The sequence below is a fragment of the Salvelinus fontinalis genome, chromosome 33 (assembly GCF_029448725.1).
Source record: "Salvelinus fontinalis isolate EN_2023a chromosome 33, ASM2944872v1, whole genome shotgun sequence".
Lineage (NCBI taxonomy): Eukaryota > Metazoa > Chordata > Actinopteri > Salmoniformes > Salmonidae > Salvelinus > Salvelinus fontinalis.
Window position 1 is genome coordinate 48,209,622 of NC_074697.1, and position 21,114 is coordinate 48,230,735.

At 40.9% G+C, this 21,114-nt stretch overlaps 1 protein-coding gene across 1 annotated transcript; it reads right to left on the reverse strand.

Annotated features, from left to right (window-relative positions):
* Positions 1 to 290: 290 nt before the first annotated feature.
* Positions 291 to 20,900, reverse strand: spa17 (sperm autoantigenic protein 17). The gene is made up of 7 exons (XM_055896508.1): positions 20,797 to 20,900; positions 20,358 to 20,532; positions 20,181 to 20,251; positions 15,434 to 15,489; positions 12,231 to 13,887; positions 3,478 to 3,688; positions 291 to 905 (listed from the first exon to the last, which is right to left on the reverse strand). The coding sequence occupies exons 2-7, from the start codon at positions 20,509 to 20,511 to the stop codon at positions 850 to 852; spliced, it is 2,205 nt and encodes a 734-aa protein (XP_055752483.1). The 5' UTR covers positions 20,512 to 20,532; positions 20,797 to 20,900; the 3' UTR covers positions 291 to 849.
* Positions 20,901 to 21,114: the final 214 nt, after the last annotated feature.

Below are 21,114 nucleotides of genomic sequence, written 5' to 3' on the forward strand. Positions count from 1 at the left end.
AACAGAAAGAGAAAAAAATTATTGTTCTGTTCAGAACGAAATGATTGAAATATAATTTCGGTTCCAAACCGATGATAATACCATACACCCGATTTAGGTCAGCATTTTATATGAAACACAAATTCTGTACCCATAAACATACTGTAGGAGCAGATGATATGACTCCATTTCTCTAAGGATAAAACTATACACGATCACTACTATCTGCAAATAAACTATAGTACATTGTACTGCATGCTTACTGTGTTGGACGATCTGATTTGGAGAAAATGGTAATGCTGACCAATACGTGAAAGTGATTAAATTATTTATTATGGTGCACGACACTTAAAGACTGCAAATCTAGATAACAATAAATAAATCATTAACTTAAATAATATGCCTTACAATAACCACAAAGGGTCTCTTCCTCCCTTTTAGCGATATTGTGTACGCCAAAAATAATGAAATAGTAATTATACAAGCACTTGAAACAACGCAGAAACAAGCATTCCAGCGGTCGAAGTGTATTCATAACGCATAATTGTACACAACCTTTATATTCAACTTAAATTAGCCCTGTTTAGCATGGGGAAAACACATATTATCAGCTTCTTCTAGACTAGCATACTACCAGAAGTTTCACAAGTACATGCAGTGAGAGATGCAAATTTGGGTCAAAGACCGCTCACACAAATTGGGGCTGGAAGCAGGAAAGTGTTAAAGAGTTCACAAATGAAACGATGCTTCCCAAAAATCTGGATTATACACTGCTATTTTGTGTTACATAGAAAGTTGCTCCTCCAGGAGAAAAAGGTACAGCCACAGCCATGCTTCTTCTTCTTCTTCTCTTCATCGAGGTCAGAGGCTTCACTGTTCCGGCACAGATGTGTCATCTCTCTCTACTCCGTCCGAGCCTCCTGACTCTAAAAACAGACGAAGAAGCAGATTTTAGCACTGCAGACGGAATGACGAATTCCCGTTGCCATTACACGCTCACACTCCATAGTGATGTTGACCCACGACAGCGCAATGACACTCGCACGATTGAGATTTCTCACGAAAGGTTGTGATAAGCATGATAGTACTGAAAGCATACTGTAACGGCTTGATTGGTTTTTATTCATCCTGGTGGAAAAACGTCCTATAAATACCCTCCTTATGATGAATGCATTGTGAACATTTGGTGTAATAAATGAGTTTATAATGCATTATAAAGACTGCATTCATTGGAAGTGTTGCCAACAGCCCAAGTGAAAAGCAGAGTCTACTCCAGGAGGGGGAGATTTAGCGGGCTGATGCCTCTATGACAAGGAACATTAATTCTTGTGTGTCTCAGAGGTATAAGGCACCTGGTGTTAAAAATAACACTGCTATATAAAAATGCTTGGCAACCAAGAACTGGGTTGGGGGTTGGTGAGGCTCAGAGAAGGCTTAATTTGGAAAGTCGTTTCTTGGTATTTCTCAAGGTTGGGGCTAAACCCGATTCAAGTACTGTAGAGGTGAAACAACCTGACCTGGAACATATTCTAACAAGGGATGCACAAGATATCGGTAAGCATATCGGAATCGGCTGATATTAGCTAAAAATGCCAAAACCGATGTCAAAGCTGACGTGCATACCTATATAATGTAGGTAGATGACGTAATGACGCCACAAAAAATATAGAGCTACAAGTGCAACACAGCATTCCTAACCTAGCCCACAATGTATGCTGTGTGGATTGAGCAGTCAGCAAGTCGAGCAGTCATTTGAAAGAGTAAGAACATTTCTTAACGCCAAGATAATGGAATTAATTGCCCATGACAATCAGCTGTTCTCTGTCGTGGATGATGTTGGCTTTCGCCGACTGGTCGAGCACTGGTACACACTACCAAGTTGCCGCTATTTTTCAGATGTTGCCCTACCGGAGTTACACGGTATTGTTGAAACTCACATTCATCACGACTGACATTTGGACCAGCGATGTCAGCCCCATGAGCATTATGAGTCTGACAGCATAGTGGGTCGACGAGGATTTCGTACTGAGGAAAGCTGTATTGCATGCTCAAGAATGCACTGATTCTCATACCGCTGCCGCCATTTTAATGGCATTTGAGAACATGTTTGAAACTTGGAAACATGAACACTCCTACGTAAATGCCAACAAAATAACCTTTCGGTCAGTATGTGTGTTTCAACTATTTAACTGTACTAGAATGCTTAAAAAGTCCGTAAAAAGTTGAAATATTGGTTAACGGTATCGGGTTTTCCGTCAAGGAAAATATTGGATATCGGCCAAAAATGTTATATTGGTGCATCCCTAATTCTAACCCCTGTCCCATTTTTTCACACACTCAATACAAGAATGAACACCAACAAATAGAACTGACAATAAACACTGTAAACTCCACACAATGTCTTGTCCCATTTTTTATTAAACAAAAGAGGAACCAGTGAAGTGGTGGTGGTTACCTGTTTGCATAATATGTGCTGTTGCTGTATGATAACAAACAGGTCAAATGCATTCTGTTTTTCGGATGGGTAACACACTAATGTTGTATGCTCTGCCCCCAGAATCAGAACTTGTGAAATAAGCTGCAACGTACACTTTCTGATTCCTGGAAGTATTCTCGAGACTTCAGTCACCCACCAAAAAACTCACATTTCAGTAGCTGATATGTTTAAACACAAACGGACAAAAAATGTACTGGAGCTCAACTCTGAAAATATTGTGACAAACCCCTTTCAACATTTATTTGTGCAAACTTTACAGTTTCAGCCCTAAATATATTTTCACCACAAAAGGTGTTGATTAGATAGTGTTCAAATATATTCTATCTCAGAACATCTAGATAGGCACTGACACCATCTCAGACGTTTGAGTTGTGATCAACATTTCTCATTAGAATGCATCCATCTATTTGACAATATAACTAATGGAGTATTCATTATTAATCACTTCATAAAGACATTAATTGTAGGTTTCAATCAGGCACTGCAGCCTTTATAGAGTAATTAAAGAACTGGATGGAGTGTGTCACATCACTCACACTGAAATAACTCATTAGGGGCCTTTAACAGACCCAGTTAATAATGCATGGCTTTTAAATTGCTTTCAAGCTGTGTTAAAATGGTGTTCCTTCATACGCCCCTTGCATTATGCATACAATGTATGCATTTGATGTTGAAAACAGATCAATGAATGCAGGTCATATTGCTATGGACACAAAATGGTCATCCTGTTACTTTGTTATTGGTGTGCAAAGCTGGATGTACAAGACGTAGAGGACGTCAGGGACACAAGCATCAGATCCATAATTGGTTTTGTCAGCCAATGTCCAAAGTGAAAGTTATTAGCTGAGAATAGACAGCAATAATTTGTGCAGAGCTGTTACTGATGACATAGGTCTACACCAGATTAGTCCTGGGGGGATATCAAGGCCAATACCAGTCTAAACCGGTTTGGGTCTACGTGTGTGTCTGTTTGCGTGTCAGGGGACACTGGAGTTACTGACCTGTCCCCCCCTGGTTGCCGTTGAGGGCCTCACCACTGCTGCTCACCTCCTCCTCCTCCTCTCCCTCAGGCTTGTCAGCAGGCTTAATCTTCTTCCTGGTCATGTGACCACGGAAGCCAGCCTGGATCTTGGCAGCTGCCTTGTTGGCCTCGGGGTCGTCCAGAGGTATGTCCATGATGTCCTCCTCCTCCTGGGGTTGGCTGCATTCTTCCTATAGGAGGACAAGTATATCTGAGAAATTAGGTGATTAAGGAGGGGGCTTGGTTGAGGTAACGTCGCATGAGGAGGAGCCCCAGATTAACCTCTGCCTTGGGACCCAAAATGACTAAATCCACCTGAGAACAACACCAGTGGATATCAGGCTGTCTGTGGTTGTCAATGATCGTGAAATATCCTCATCTATTGCATCCTCAGGGTCCTAAAGGGTCCAAGAGCTTTAGAGTCTACAACAGAAGCTCCATCTTCCTGGAGTTTTTTCTCTCACACCTATTGCCTGAACTTCTGCCATTGCTAAGCTGGAACGGGGTAACTTCTATGTAAACAATGTTTCCAAACGGCTTAACCTGACACTCAACACCATGCACAGAAAATAAATATGTCTCTCTGTTCCTCTGCGATTCCCGATTTCAAAAGTTGACAGTCAGCCAGACTGTCCATCAAGAGTGAGAAGAACATAAAGGGAATTCAAACTTCAGATCTCTCAGACTCTCTCTCTCTCTGACACTCTCACGACACAAAGACAGCGCCATTGTATACCATGTAGCTTATTACTGGCAGAATACAAAAAACTGGGTTGGTGAGTGGTGGATAGGTGGGTGAGGTAGAAATCTCCTTATTCACAAGTGGTTACAGAACCGTGACATAGTTGTCAGCAATCATCCAAACACGTCCGCTGCATCCCACCAGTTGCTCATCCCCTCTTAACAATTTGGTGCATAGGCGACACAAAGAAAGCCCACTGCACTGTATGGAGATGCATTTGAGTGTCCTCAGTGAAACCCCTTAGTGTGGGAGTGTGACCACCCACTATTACAGATAGCATTAAAGCTAGCATTCATTAGCTTAGCTTTAACGGCTGAGTGGGATTTTTATTTATTTATTTCCTTAACCTTTATTTAACTAGGCTAGTCAGTTAAGAACAAATTCTTGTTTACAATGACGGCCTACCAAAAGGCAAAAGGCCTCCTGTGGGGATGGGGGCCTGGGATTAAAAACAAAAAATATATAAATATAGGACAAAACACACATCACGACAAGAGAGACAACACAACACTACATAAAGAGAGACCTAAGACAAGAACATAGCAAGGAAGCAACACCACATGACATCAACATAATAGCAACACAACAGGGTAGCAGCACAAAACATGGTACAAACATTGTTGGGCACAGACAACAGCACCAAGGGCAAGAAGGTAGAGACAACAACACATCACGCAAAGCAGCCACAACTGTCAGTAAAAGTGTCCATGGATTGAGTCTTTGAATGAAGAGATTGAGACAAAACTCAAAAGGATGCCAACATTCGCATATCTTACAGCAGCAGAAAAACAGGAGTGTTTTTCATTCCGGAGTGAGGTTTTTCTAACTCCTCAAGGGGTTAATCTACAGTAGGCTCTAAACCATCTCAATAAGCTCAAATGACTTGCAATCAATGAACAAAAATAAACATACTCATCCTTTTAACAGCCTACTCATACTTTTAAACAACCTATACTCATCATGGCTATCAATACCGTTCTACCATAGATATTCACTAAGTATCAATTTAAAGCATTTCATCTAATCCATATGCAAATACTATTGGACCAATTTGGCAGAAAGTCGCTTTGTGAAGAAAGCTGAAGCAAGGTGCAGTGGACACCTGGTAGATCAGACAGCTGGAGTTTCCAGGGCTGATAGTCGGAGTCTTAATGAAACAAGCAAGCCAAAAGACCATAACAAGGAAACAAATTATTTTCTGAGGGTTACTAAAATATAAAGCTCTGTCAACACATATATAAAAGCCTTTTAATAAATCCATTACCCAATTAGAATGATATAACAACTCTGTAATTCTGTTAAAAAGCTGTAACAAAGGAATAGTTGTGTATTGTTACTTGTTAGATAGAAGTTCAATATCTTACAAAATACAATTAATTTCAAGCATGTACTCACAATGTGGCAGTCCATGATGAGCAATCTGAGCGATCACAGTCTTCGGATGAACTGACCTAAAATGCCTTTTGCCTGTACTGTGTTGACCGAGAAAGATTTCTCTGGTGTATCCACTAGAGACGTCTCGTTCCCGCTAACAGACACTTTATGCTCACTAGTATACGCTTGCATAGAGTGTGTGAGAGAGAGGGTGGGTAGAGAGAAAGAGTGAGTGTGATACGACCTCCTGCAAGCCCACAAACCATGTGGTTTATCTTCCCAGTCTCATTAAGGTTGATAACCTGCTGTGCTCCCACAGACCTACTGTACCTCTCACTTCAAAGACTTACCTGACCTAAGTACAGTATATGACAAAGTCATCATTTTACATTTAAGTCATTTAGCAGACGCTCTTATCCAGAGCGACTTACAAATTGATCTAAGGGTCTCAGACATTGCAAAAATCTTTTAAGTGATAATTGTAAGTTATGACACCCTAAAGTCCATATTAATTAGCGCATTGTGTCTGGCCATTTGGCACATGCCACATACTGTACCATTTGGCACATTCAACATAACATACCACATACAGTACCAGTCAAAAGTTCGGACACACCTACTCATTCAAGGGTTTTTCTTAATTATTACTATTTTGTACATTGTAGAATAATAGTGAAGACATCAACACTATGAAATAACAAATATAGAATTATGTAGTAACCAAAAAAGTGTTAAACAAATAAAAATATATTTGACATTTTAGATTCTTCTAAGTAGCCACCTTTGCCTTGATGACAGCGTAGCACACGCTTGGCTTTCTCTCAACCAGCTTCACCTGGAATGTTTTCCAATCAGACTTGAAGGAGTTCACACATATGCTGAGCACTTGTTGGCTGCTTTTCCTTCACTCTGAGGTCCAACTCATCCCAAACAATCTCAATTGGCTTCAGGTTGGGTGATTGTGGAGGCCAGGTCATCTGATGCAGCACTCCATCACTCTGCTTCTTGGACAAATAGCCCTTACACAGTCTGGAGGTGTGTTGGGTCATTGTCCTGTTGAAAAACAAATGATAGTCCCACTAAGCACAAATCAGATGGGATGGCGTATCGTTGCAGAATGCTGTGGTTGCCATGCTGGTTAAGTGTGTCTTGAATTAAAAATAAATCACTGACAGTGTCACCAGCAAAGCACCCCCACACCTCATCCTCCATGCTTCACGGTAGGAACTACACATGCGAAGAGCATCCGTTCACCTACTCTGCTTCTCACAAAGACACGGCCGTTGGAACCAAAATTCTCAAATTTGGATTCAGACCAAAAGAGAGATATCCACCGGTCTAATGTCCATCGCTCGTGTTTATTGGCCCAAGCAAGTCTCTTCTTATTATTGGTGTCTTTTAGTAGTGTTTTTCCCCCCAGCAATTCGACCATGAAGATCTGATTCACGCAGTCTCCTCTGAACAGTTGATGTTGTGATGTGTCTGTTACTTGAACTCTGTGAGGCGTTTATTTGGACTGCAATTTCTGAGGCTGGTATCTCTAATGAACTTATCCTCTGCAACCGATACGTCTCTGGGTCTTCCCTTCCTGTGGCGGTCCTCATGAGAGACCGTTTCATCATAGCGTTTGGTGGTTTCGCGACTGCACTTGAAGAAACTCAAAGTTCTTGAAATGTTCCAGATTGACTGACCTTCATGTCTTAAAGTAATGATGGACTGTCGTTTCTCTTAGCTTATTTGAGCTGTTCTTGCCATAATATGGACTTGGTCTTTTACCAAATAGGGCTATCTTCTGTATACCACCCCTACCTTGTCACAACACAACTGATTGGCTCAAACATATTAAGAAGGAAAGAAATTCCAGCAATTAACTTTTATCAAGGCACAACCTCTCTGGGATATTCGGGATGCTAGCGTCCCACCTCAACAACAGCCAGTGAAATTGCAGGGCGCCAAATTCAAAACAACAGAAATCCCATAATTAAAATTCCTCAAACATACAAGTATTTTACACCATTTTAAAGATAAACTTGTTGTAAATCCAGCCACAGTGTGTGTCCGATTTCAAAAAGGCTTTACGACGAAAGCACACCAAACGATTATGTTAGGTCAGCACCTATTCACAGAAAAACACAGCCATTTTTCCAGCCAAAGAGAGGAATCACAAAAATCAGAAATAGAGATAAAATGAATCACTAACCTTTGATGATCTTCATCAGATGACACTCATAGGACTTCATGTTACACAATACATGTATGTTTTGTTCGATAAAGTTCATATTTATATCCTAAAATCTCAGTTTACATTGGCGCGTTATGTTCAGGAGTTCCAAAACATCCGGTGATTTTGCAGAGAGCCACATCAATTTACAGAAATACTCATAATAAACAATGCTAAAAGATACAAGTGTTATGAATGGAATTTTAGATCCACTTCTCCTTAATGCAACCACTGTGTCAGATTTCAAAAAAGCTTTACCGAAAAAGCACACCATGCAATAATCAGCGCGTACAGCGCTCAGACAACAAAACAAGCCATACAGATATCCGCCATGTTGTGGAGTCAACAGAAGTCAGAAATAGCATTATAAATATTCACGTACCTTTGATGATCTTCATCAGAATGCACTCCCAGGAATCCCAGTTCCACAATAAATGTTTGATTTGTTCCATAAAGTCCATCATTTGTGTCCAAATACCTCCTTTTTCTTTGCGCGTTTAGTACACAATCCAAACTCACGAGGCGCGGGCAAGTCCAGGCAAAAGTTCAGACAAAAAGTTATATTACAGTTTGTAGAAACATGTCAAACGAAGTATAGAATCAATATTTAGGATGTTTTTAACATAAATCTTCAATAATGTTTCAACCGGAGAATTCCTTTGTCTGTAGAAATGCGATGGAACGCAGCTAACTCTCACGTGAGCACGCATGATCAGCTCATGCCAGACCCCTGACTCAATCAGCTCTTATTCCCTCATCCTTCACAGTAGAAGCATCAAGGTTCTAAAGACTGTTGACATCTAGTGGAAGCCTTAGGAAGTGCAATCAGACCAAATTTACACTGTATCTTGGATAGGCAAAGAGTTGAAAAACTACAAACCTCAAATTTCCCACTTCCTGGTTGGATTTTTTCTCAGGTTTTTGCCTGCCATATGAGTTCTGTTATACTCACAGACAAACAGTTTTAGAAACTTATGAGTGTTTTCTATCCAATTATATGCATATTCTAGCTTTTAGGACTGAGTAGCAGGCAGTTTACTCTGAGCACCTTTTTATCCAAGCTACTCAATACTGTCCCCCTGTCCCAAAGAAGTTAATTTAAATGCATTCCAGGTGACTACCTCATTAAGCTGGTTGAGAGAGTGTGCAAAGCTAACATCAAGGCAAAGGGTGGCTACTTCGAAGAATCTCAAACATAAAATATATTTTGATTTGTTTAACACATTTTTATTTACTACATTATTCCATATAAGTTATTTCATAGTTTTTATGTCTTCACTATAATTATACAATGTAGAAAATAATAAAAAAGAAAGAAAAACCCTTGAATGAGTAGGTGTGTCCATTATTTTGACTGGTACTGTACGTACTTAATTCACGTAACCTTCAAGTAAAGCGTAACTGGAAAACCCAAGAGAAACCACGCACACAATGTACAGACATGATCATGTAGTACTGGTTTATAAATGATTGCTCAGTTGTACACAATTAGAGAGAGAACTAAAAACGTTTCTATCATTCAGATCCCATCTGCCACCAGCGCCCCCGCTCATTGCCTCTGAGACAGAAAAGAGAGCGAGAAACAGCGAACACATCCATTTGTCTGTGTCCCTGTCTGACATGACTGCCTCCCCTGTTTCATCCCATTATGTCAATATATTACCTTTCAAAAACCCACCAGGTAATGCTTCGTTTCAGCTTCGAGATAAGACAATATCTTCTTCTTATCAACAGATCTATGTTAGAAATGAATCCTTCATTGTCACCTTGTTCATCTGTCAAAACCCACTTAAGAATGAGTACAGTACAAAATGACTAGAGATCAGTCATAATGTGCCTGGGAATAAAGAAGAGCACAAAGGTGGACAAAAATCACCGGACAAGACATTTGGTATAGGTCAGAGAAGATGGCCTACATGTAAAGGTGAGAAAGAGAGATGGATATGCTGCAGATAAATTCGCATTGTCTAACAAACTATCGGTTTGTTGTTCATCATGTGCATCGCCATCTTCCAGACTTTCCCTGATAAGACCCAGAGGGGAAAGGGATGGTGCAAGTTTCCATGGTAACATCCCTCTAAATCCTACTCTCCCTACCTAAGACCACATCAGCCCAAATATATCAAATGGGTTATTGGTGACAACCCACTGGGCACACATTGGTTGAATCAACATTGTTTCCATGTCATTTCAATGAAATTACGTTGAACCAATGTGGAATAGACGTTGAATTGACATCTGTGCCCAGTGGGAATAGGCCAAATCATGCAATTCTCATTAGCTCAGAAATCTTGTTCAGGGCTCATTGATCGTTTAGACTGGAATTACCAAGAGCAAACAGAATTTGGCACTGAAAATTTGGATCGAATATATTAGGCTATGCACAAACGCACGCAACTAGGTTTGGACGATGTCAAACCACCATTGGACTACAGTAAGAAATCGCATGTTACAACTGGACGAATCATGTCTAATGTTGTTGAAAGCCTGGGCAGAGGCTAAGTGCAGGCAAACCTTTTCTAATATTCCTTTCTGGTGTAGCTTCAGCATGGAACAGGTTCGTGTGTGTCTGTCTGTGTGGCGCGCACATGACGGAGCAAAGTGACAGCTGCAACTGATGGGGAACGGGCTGTCTTGTCTTGAGAATAGTCTATGCCTAGGCGTATAGACTTCTTTTTAGCCACTTTGCAACTACTTAGCTAACCCTTCCCCTAACCTTAGCTCTTTAACCTAACTCCTAAACTTAACCCTAACCCCTAGCCGAGATAACGTTAGCCAGCTAGCTAACTAGTGGTTAGAGCATTCGGCCAGTAACCGAAAGGTTGCTGGATCAAATCCCCGAGCTGACAAGGTAAAAATATGTCGTTCTGCCCCTGATCATGGCAATTAACCCACTGTTCCCCGGCGTCGAGGACGTGGATGTCGATTATGGCAGCCCCCCGCACCACCCTGATTCAGAGGGGTTGGGTTAAATGCGGAAGACACATTTCAGTTGAATGCATTCAGTTTCCCTTTAACGTTAGCCACCTAGCCACCTAGCTAGAATTCAAAACATATCAAACGTTTTGCAAATTCGTAACATATAATACGAATCGTAATTCGTAACACATCATATGAAATGGGAGATGGAGATCCACAAATGAATACATACCATATCAACCGAAATGGAGTTTCTCGGATTTAAGTACAGAGTAAAACTAAATGCTCTGAGACCAGGTTGAAGACATAGACTGACCAGGTGAATCCAGGTGAAAGCTATGATCCCTTATAGATGTCACTGTTCAATCCACTTCAATCGGTGTAGATGAAGGGGAGCAGACAGGATAAGAAGGATTTTTAAGCCTTGAGACAATTGAGATATGGATTGTTTATGTGTGCCATTCAAAGGGGTGAATGGGCAAGACAAAAGACTTAAGTGCCTTTCAACGGGGTATGGTAGTAGGTGCCAGATGCACCGGTTTGAGTGTGTCAATAACTACAACACTGCTGGGTTTGTCACAGTTTCCTATGTGTATCAAGAATGGTCCACCACCTAAAGGACATCCAGCCAACTTGACACAACCGAGGGAAGCGTTGGAGTCAACATGGGCCAGCATCCCTGTGAAACGTTGTAGAGTCCATTCCCCGACAAATTGAGCCTGTTCTGAGGGCAAAAGGGCGTGCAACTCAATATTAGGAAAGTGTTCCTAATGTTTGTAGACTCGGTGTATATGTAATCATTGTTGATGGACAACACTGTCAGTATATCGCCCAACCATAATACGCACAGATTTGTGTCTGAAAAAAATTGCTACTTGAAATATGTCGGCTTAATACGGATGGTAGATAATGTACCTCGGGATGACATTCCAAGTCCCTACACGTCATCATGAGGAAGCTGAACTATTTTGGGGACATTTTCAATCACCTCTCTCTGGAGACCCGGAGTAGAGAGGTAGAGAGCGATGTTGTTGATCAGAGATGTCCTTGAAGGTTTTATTTTTAATACAGGCTACTTGGGACAGGAATGGGAGCAAAGGACACATTTCTTTAGAGTTCTGAACCAGGTGAATAGTCTGCATAAGCTGCTACTACTAGCATACTGCCTATACTCTCTGTTAGGGAAGATGTTTACATAAAAAATGTGGTTAAACTGTATGCCAAACCTATATGTACACTGTATTACCAAAGTGCTATATTTTACAATAATACAATTCCAGCTTGCTACATGGATTTGCCCAATGACAATCAGATGTAGTTGACACACAGCTTTTCTAGCCGTTATGACCTCTGCAAACTGACCTGTGTCACTATATAAAACATGCAGTGGATAAATTAAATACTGTGTGATAGTTGGTAAATGACTGTACTATACATAAATGTTTCTGAAAAAAATCATAAAAACATTTAACTTTACCTTGTCATAAGTCTTGTCCACGCTGTCCTTTATTTCTCCCTCTGGCATGTGCACTGGGTTGTCATCAGTTTGGTCTGTGTCCTGAGACGTGGTCATTGTGTCCTCTTTTCCAAGTCCTTTTAGTTCAGTTTCCCTGTACTCCACCGCGTCTGTATCCTCCTGTTGCTCAGCTCTGTCCCCTGTCTCTTTCTCAGCGTCCTCTTGCTGCAGCTCTGCAGCTCTAACCTCGTTTGAAGGACCTTGTTGATATGCGTGTGAAATGGATTTTTCCCCCATTTCCGCGTCATCGATGTAAGGATTATCATTCTCTTGCTTATTTTCCATCTTAGTAGAATCCTCCGGAGAGATGTCTTCACCCATTTCCTTCTTACTTAGATCCTTGTTCTCATGATCAGTTTCATCCTCTTGTTTCTGCTCTATTTGAGAGGCCTGTTGATTAGGAGTGAGGACGTTCACCGTACTCAGTTTCTCCCCATCTTCGTCACTTGAATCACTGGAATCAGATTTGTAATCTTGTTCCACTTCTATATCAGAAGCCTCATGCTCCATTGCCATTATCTGAGCTTCAGCCTCAGCGGTGACTGCCTCCGTTTCCCCTTCGATGTTAGTGTTCGGTTCAACAGAGTCTTGAGTATCATGTCCAACAAGGCCCGTTTCTTCCTCAGCATCCTCCGACACAACATCTGGTCGTCCTGCCTCAGTTTGTGAAGCCTCGACCGAACCTTCCTCCTCTGGCTGCTGTTCATACATTTTGACCTTGAGGGTTTTAGGTACCTCCTCAGTGCTGATCTGAACAAGACTTTCCTCCTTTTGTTCTTCATCATCACCTAAAACACTTTCATTATCTGACAAGATTCTGGAGGCATCATCAATGGAGGATGCAACTTCATGCGTTTGCCCAGTATATGTTGTGGAAACAATTAGATTTTCTATTCCTTCCTCTTCTGGAACACCCCCTGAATTGTCAGTTGTTTCCTGTAGAATAGGTTCAGGGGATTCAGTTTGAGGTGGTGATAATCGTCCACTGATTTCAACCATGAGCGATATTGAACTCTCCTGAGCATCAGCAAGATCTTGATCTTTGAAGCCTTCACTGAGGCCATCCTCTGCAGTGCCTTGTTCCTCTCTTTCTTTTGTCCCTCTTAGTTCTTCAGCACATACATCTATATTGAAAAGGCCAGTGAATGAGACTTCCTGAGTAAGTTCAAATTCACTACTGAGGTTCATTTCGTTTGAGCTTCCGAGAATGGCATCATCTCCCGTGCTGATTTCCTGAGAAGTGTCTTCTTCTCCCTCTTCAGTCTTCCTCAGTTCTTCAGCACATACATCCACATTTGAAAGCCCACCAAGTGAGATTTCCTCACTGGGCTCAAATTTAGAGAGGCATACCACTTTGTCAGCTCTTTCATTCATCTCTTTGCTTGTCATGTTAACATCCATATCTGTGAGTTTGTTGTCTGATACCTCTGAGGGATATATTTGCATTGAAACCACATCTTTATCTGTGATATTGACCATTTCATATTTTCCTTGACTTTCAGTTCCCTGCACATCTTCACAGACATCAAGGTTTGAGTTTGTGGGAGATGGAATCCCAACTGGCTCAATATGACTAGTTTCGTCTTCTGTTTGAGATTCAGTCAGCTCATCCTTTTCCCTGAGAATTAATACATAATTATATAAATGATGGGTATTATAAAATGAGTATTAAAATGTACTGAATGTCAATGTTTTCTCTAATAATCTACCTTTCTGTCCTTATACATCCTGACTCCTTTGACAATGGTCTCCTCCTCATCTTCTGACTCAAACTGGTGTCTTTCTGAGGTTGTGAACATTGTGGCTCCCTTACTCATTTCGTAGAATATCAGGGTGCTTGCCTGCTTCATAAAAACCCAGACCTTTTCCAGACTTTTCCCATAGCTAACGTATGTACCTCAACCTTTCTCATTTGCAGAAAATACTGTGGGGAGATGACTGTTCTTGGGAGTGATGATTTAATGTCAGTATTTTCCTTTAAGGAATTGAGAGGGGTATTTTAGGCAACGATATTGGGGTCGTTCCACCAATTTGGTGCCTTTTGGAGAAGTGTATCTTGGTCCTTAATTTTTTGTTGTTGATTTCACCAAAATTTATAATTCTGTCATAAAGAGCACATATTCAATGTCATAAAAAAACGTAACAGGGTTGACGATCATCTTAAATCAGCCATAAATCCCCTTGCGACAGGGGGAAATAAACGTGTTGTGTGCAACAGGGAGTAGCAATTGAATGCAAGCTTTACAAAAACACTTTAACTGTTAAAACATTTCTTGCCTGTCGTTCTGTGGGTAACAGGGTTGACGTGTTATGCTCGACCTGCTCAGTTTAACCACAAAACACCAGAAAATGTCCAAAAAGTGTAGACCCAGCTCACCTGCTTTTACACTATGATTATACTCATGTTTAAAGTTTCTTTTGGAAAAAATATTTTTTTAAAGGAATGGTTTCACCATATTAAAACGAGAGTTCAGTTCACGTAACAGGGTTGACCTTAAAAGGACAGATGTAAATGAATCATTAATCACATTAAATAAATAATCATCTTCAGAAATGACTGTCAAAGCAACACAATAACTAGGGATTTACAATTATGGTGAAACCTTTGGGGTTAAGTCGGTTAAACATGTTGGGGTTAAGTGGGTTAAAACTTCCTAGAAGTGACACAGGGTTGACAGAGTTATCAAAATGCAGAATTTAGGCACTTTAGCAAGGCTTTAGTCATATACAAAATTGGATTTATTGAATTCTCCATGTTGTCTATATTAAAGGGAACTAAATTGAATACTGTATCACAGGCTTTTAAAGTTAAATATTGGTGCACAATGTTTTTGCATCACGGGATGCAAAAGGCGTGCTTTTCCTTTCCTTATCTATATTTTCCACAAGGTTTGTGTGTGTGTCTTTGTTAACCAAAAGCAACGTAGCAAATTCACCATGAAAAACAAATGTCACTATGGCAAATACCCTTATGTTAACTGGAATAATCATTCATAATGATCAATAAGACAACACTACAATTGAGCCAAATGTATTTTCTCGCCAAAAACATTTTTTTGTTGGTCTCTCTTGTCCTTTTCTTTCAATTAAATATGTGGTGGAAAAAAACTGTCTGATGCTGTCCCTCTCCTTGGGTGTAGACAATGTACTGAGATGAGACTCACTTCGAAATCTTCAGAGTTGCATCAGCTGGACTGGTGTTGACTTGATTCGGTGAGTTCTGTTTTGAGCAGAATATAGAACATTTAGCATGATATACTGATAAAGGCCCGCCAGTATCATATTTAGGTGTACTTACGGAGAAAAGCACAACTCTAGATTTCTTACACACTCATATTATTATTCAATGTATTTAGCCTGCTCAAGAGCTTAAACGACTGCCCCGATTCAGAATGCTTAAGAAAATATTTTTGATAGCATTTACACTTTTTGAACTATAACAATACTTAAATGAGCTCCTAAATGAATTTCAGTGAAGAAGAAAAAAGGCCCATACACTAGAAGCTAGACCTATCTCCTCCTACACATTTAAGCTATCAACACCAAACCAACGTTGAGATGTTCAGACTGGCCCAACTTAAATTGCTGGTCAAAGGATATTTGATACTATAACCATTTAGAATGTGCATACATTTAACATGGGTTTGAATGAGAACCATAGGAATACACTGGTTGCTCTTGAAAATGATCCTGCTCCTTGGTTACCAACTTTAAAACGGTAAATCCTAACTTAAATCCTAACTTCAAATTCTCTAAAACCTTTATTACCTATAACTACATACAGTAAAAGGGCATAAACTAGCACACAATAACTCACAAACTGTTGAACCGTTCAACCTAAAGACACCAAACCAACTTTTACATGTTTAGGCTATCCTTACCTCCGATTATTAAAAACATTTATCAACTCTAACTATATAAACGTGCAAACATTAGCATAAATTTATTCACTAACAGTAACTCTTGAACTGTTCAAGCGAAAGACACCAATCCAACTTTCACATGTTCAGGCTATGCTATCCAATCAATACATCGATTAAATCAAATTTGATTTGTCACATACGCTGAACACAACAGGTGTATACCGTGAAATAATTACTTACAAGCCAACAATGCAGTTCAAGAAAAAGAGTGAAGAAAGTATTTAAGTAAAAAATATTTAAAAAAGGACCACAATAAAATAATACCGAGGCTATATACAGGGGGTACCGGTACCGAGTCAATGTAAGGGGTACACGTTAGGGTTAGTCGAGGTAATTTGTACATGTAGGTAGGGGTAAAGCGACTATGAATAGATAATAAACAGCGGTAGCAGAGAGAACAGTCTATGACTTCGGTGACTGGAGTCTTTGACAATTTTTGGGGCCTTCCTCTGACACCGCCTAGTATAGAGTTCCTGTATGGCAGGAAGCTTGGCCCCAGTGATGTACTGGGCCATACGCACTACCTTCTGTAGCGCCTTACGGTCAGATGCCGAGCAGTTGCCATACCAGGTGGTGATGCAACCGGTCAGGATGCTAGCGATGGTGCAGCTGTATAACTCCTGAGGGGGAAAAGGTGTTTCCGTGCCCTCTTCATGACTGTTTTGGTGTGTTTGGACCATGCTAGTTTGTTGGTACCCTTACCATCCGGGGACGGCCCGTCAGGAAGTCCAGGATCCAGTTGCCAAGGGAGGTATTTACAGTTGAAGTCTGAAGTTTACATACACCTCAGCCAAATACATTTAAACTCAGTTTTTCACAATTCCTGACATTTAATCCTAGTAAAAATTCCCTGTCTTAGGTCAGTTAGGATCACCACTTTATTTTAAGAATGTGAAATGTCAGAATAATCGTAGAGAGAAGAATTTATTTCAGCTTTTATTTCTTTCATCACATTTCCAGTGGGTCAGAAGTTTACATACACTCAATTAGTATTTGGTAGCATTGCCTTCAAATTGTTTAACTGTTTTCGGGTAGCCTTCCACAAGTTTCCCAATAATTTGGGTGAATTTTGGCCCATTCCTGACAGAGCTGGTGTAATTGAGTCAGGTTTGTAGGCATCCTTGCTCGCACACGCTTCTTCAGTTCTGCCCACAAATGTTCTATAAGAGTGAGGTCAGGGCTTTGTGATGGCCACTCCAATACCTTGACTTGTCCTTAAGCCACTTTGCCACAACTTTGGAAGTTTGCATGGGGTCATTGTCCATTTGGAAGACCCATTCGGTACCAAGCTTTAACTTCCTGACTGATGTTGCTTCAATATATCCACATAATTTTCCTTCCTCATGTCATCTATTTTGCGAAGTGCACCAGTCCCTCCTGCAGCAATGCACCCCCACAACATGATGCTGCCACCCCCGTGCTACACAGTTGGGATGGTGTCCTTCGGTTTGCAAGCCTCCTCCTTTTTTCTCCAAATATAACGATGATCATTATGGCCAAACAGTTCTATTTTTGTTTCATCAGACCAGAGGACATTTCTCCAAATAGTACGATCTTTGTCCCCATGTCCAGTTGCAAACCGTAGTCTGGCTTTTATATGGTGATTTTGTAGCAGTGGTTTCTTCATTGCTGAGCGGCCTTTCAGGTTATGTCCATTTAGGACTCGTTTTACTGTGGATATAGATACTTTTGTACCTGTTTCCTCCAGCATCTTCATTCACAAGGTTTTTTGCTGTTGTTCTGGGATTGATTTGCACTTTCCGCACCAAAGTACGTTCATCTCTAGGAGACAGAACACGTCACCTTCCTGAGCGGTGTGACGGCTGCGTGTTTATACTTGCGTACTATTGTTTGTACAGATGAACGTGGTACATTCAGGCGCTTGGGAATTGCTCCCAAGAATGAACCAGACTTGTGGAGGTCTACAATTTTATTTTTGAGTTCTTGGCTGATTTCTTTTGATTTTCCCATGATGTCAAGCAAAGAGGCACTGAGTTTGAAGGTAGGCCTTGAAATACATCCACAGGTACACCCCCAATTGACTTAAATTATGTCAATTAGCCTATCAGAAGCTTCTAAAGCCATGACATCATTTTCTGGAATTTTCCAAGCTGTTTAAAAGGCACAGTCAACTTAGTGTATGTAAACTTCTGACCCACTGGAATTGTGATACAGCGAATTATACGTGAAATAATCTGCCTGTAAACAATTGTTGGAAAAATTACTTATGTCATGCACAAAGTAGATGTCCTAACCGACGTGCCAAAACTATAGTTTGTTAACAAGAAATTTGTGGAGTGGTTGAAAAATAAGTTTTTATGACTCCAACCTAAGTGTATGTAAACTTCCGACTTCAACTGTAGTACCAGGGTCCTTAGCTTAGTGATGAGCTTTGTGGGCACGTGATGAACGCTGAGCTGTAGTCAATGAACAGCATTCTTTTTGTCCAGGTGGGATAGGGTCGTGGGAAAGGGCAGTGTGGAGTGCGATTGAGATTGTGTCATCTGTGGATCTGTTGGTGCGGTATGCGAATTGGAGTGGGTCTAGGGTTTCCAGGATGATGGTGTTGATGTGAGTCATGACCAGTCTTTCAAAGTACTTCATGGTTACCGACGTGAGTGTTACAGGACGGTAGTCATTTAGGCAGGTTACCTTCGCTTTCTTGGGCACAGGGACTATGGTGGTCTGTTTGAAACATGTAGGTATTACAGACTCGGTCAGGGACAAGTTGAAGATTTCAGTCAAGACACTTGCCAGTTGACCCGCGCGTGCTCTGAGTACACGTTCTGGTAATCCGTCTGGTCCCGCGGCCTTGTGAATGTTGACCTGTTTAAAGGTCTTGCTCACATCGGCTACAAAGAGCGTGATCACACAGTCGTCCAAAACAGCTGGTGCTCTCATGTGTAACGGATGTGAAATGGCTAGCTAGTTAGCAGGTACGCGCTAATAGCGTTTCAATCAGTTACGTCACTTGCTCTGAAACCTAGAAGTAGTGGTTCCCCTTGCTCTGCAAGGGCTGCGACTTTTGTGGAGCGATGGGTAACGACGCTTCGTGGGTGACTGTTGTTGATGTGTGCAGAGGGTCCCTGGTTTGCGCCTGTGTCGGGGCGAGGGGATGGTCTAAAGTTAAACTGTTACACATGGATGCTTCAGTTTTGCTTGCCTCGAAAAAAGCATAAAAGGCATTTAGCCCATCTGGTAGGCTCGCGTCACTGGGCAGCTCGTGACTGGGTTTCACTTTGTAGTCTGTAATAGTTTGCAAGCCCTGCCCCATCCGACGAGCGTCAGAGCCGGTGTAGTATGATTCAATCTTAGTCCTGTATTGAAGCTTTGCCTGTTTGATGGTTCGTCTGAGGGCATAGCGGGATTTCTTATAAGCTTCTGGATTAGTGTCTCGCTCCTTGAAAGCGTCAGCTCTAGCCTTTAGCTCGGTGCGGATGTTGCCTGTAATCCATGGCTTCTGGTTGGGATATGTACATACGGTCACTGTGGGGATGATGTCGTCGATGCACTTATTGATGAAGCCAGTGACTGAGGTGGTATACTCCTCAATGCCATTGGATGAACTCCGGAACATATTCCAGTCTGTGCTAGCAAAACAGTCCTGTAGCGTAGCATCCGCGTCATCTGACCACTGTATTGAGCGAGTCACTGGTACTTCCTGCTTTCATTTTTTCCTTGTAAGCAGGAATCAGGAGGATATAATTATGGTCAGATTTTTCAAATGGAGGGCGAAGGAGAGCTTTGTATGAGTCTCTGTGTGTGGAGTAATGGTGGTCTTGTGTTATCTTCCCCTCTGGTTGCTTGTAGAAATTAGCCTAATTTGCCAATCAATCAATACATTTTTACTACCATTATTACTACTGTCACTACCACTACTATAACTTGTTTCAAAACCACAAATACTTTAAAACAAGCACACCAAATTTTCTTCAGGAAAAGTACTTTTCTAGTTTGATATCACTATTTATGAATAAAGAAAGTTGACCTTGAACGCATGATTGTTGTAGAATCTGTCCTCAAGCCTGGCACACCACTCTGCGGGGTCCAAGCCACTGTCTAAAGAGAAAATGACATAGAGTCCAATAAGTTAACATCAAAGTACAGCTTCATTCTGACTGCCCATTAATTATTGGTATAATCTTTACAAAAAATATATAGCTACCTTCTCTCTCTTTGAGAAGAGCAGTGAAGTAAAGGGCAGCGAAGGTGGGGATGTCCTTGGGCTGGTCTCGCAGGATCTCTCGAGCCAACCCCTCCAAGATATTGCCAAACCCACGTGGAACCCGAAGGTGAGTGTTTGAAAAAGGCACAGACATCGTCCTTGGTCAAACTCAGGTCTGCAAACGCGTTACAGTAATTTGGATAGATAGATATTAACTGCAATATTGGATTTTATGTTACTTTTAAAATGTATTTATTTTGACAACTTTATCCTGGTAAGTACTAACTAATGTTGTGAAATTAACGTTTGTTAGCTAACTACGTTACCTAACTTTCTTAAATGTTTTAGTTGGCTAACTTTCTGCAGTGCAACATCGGATGTAATGCTAGCAGGAGGCTGCTGCATGGAGTAATAAAAATAACATTGAATATTACATTACCTTTAGCTAATGTTTTTTGTTGTTGCCTCAAACAGCTTCGCAAAACGTTTGTTTTGTATCAGCAACAGTTGACGCCGGAGTGTTGATACTTGTTGCTAGGCAACAAGGCTCAGTCTAACTACGGTAACGAAAAAGGTTCAAACTGAGTGAGCGCGATAACAAATTACACATGAGTGCGATAACAAATTACACATGAAACCACATGACACAAAAGTATGACTTTATTGGATGACAGTTAATTTAACTTTTTATACGGTTATAGATACAACTATACGGTTATAGATACAACAGTGACAGTCATGTCTCACTTGCTTTCTC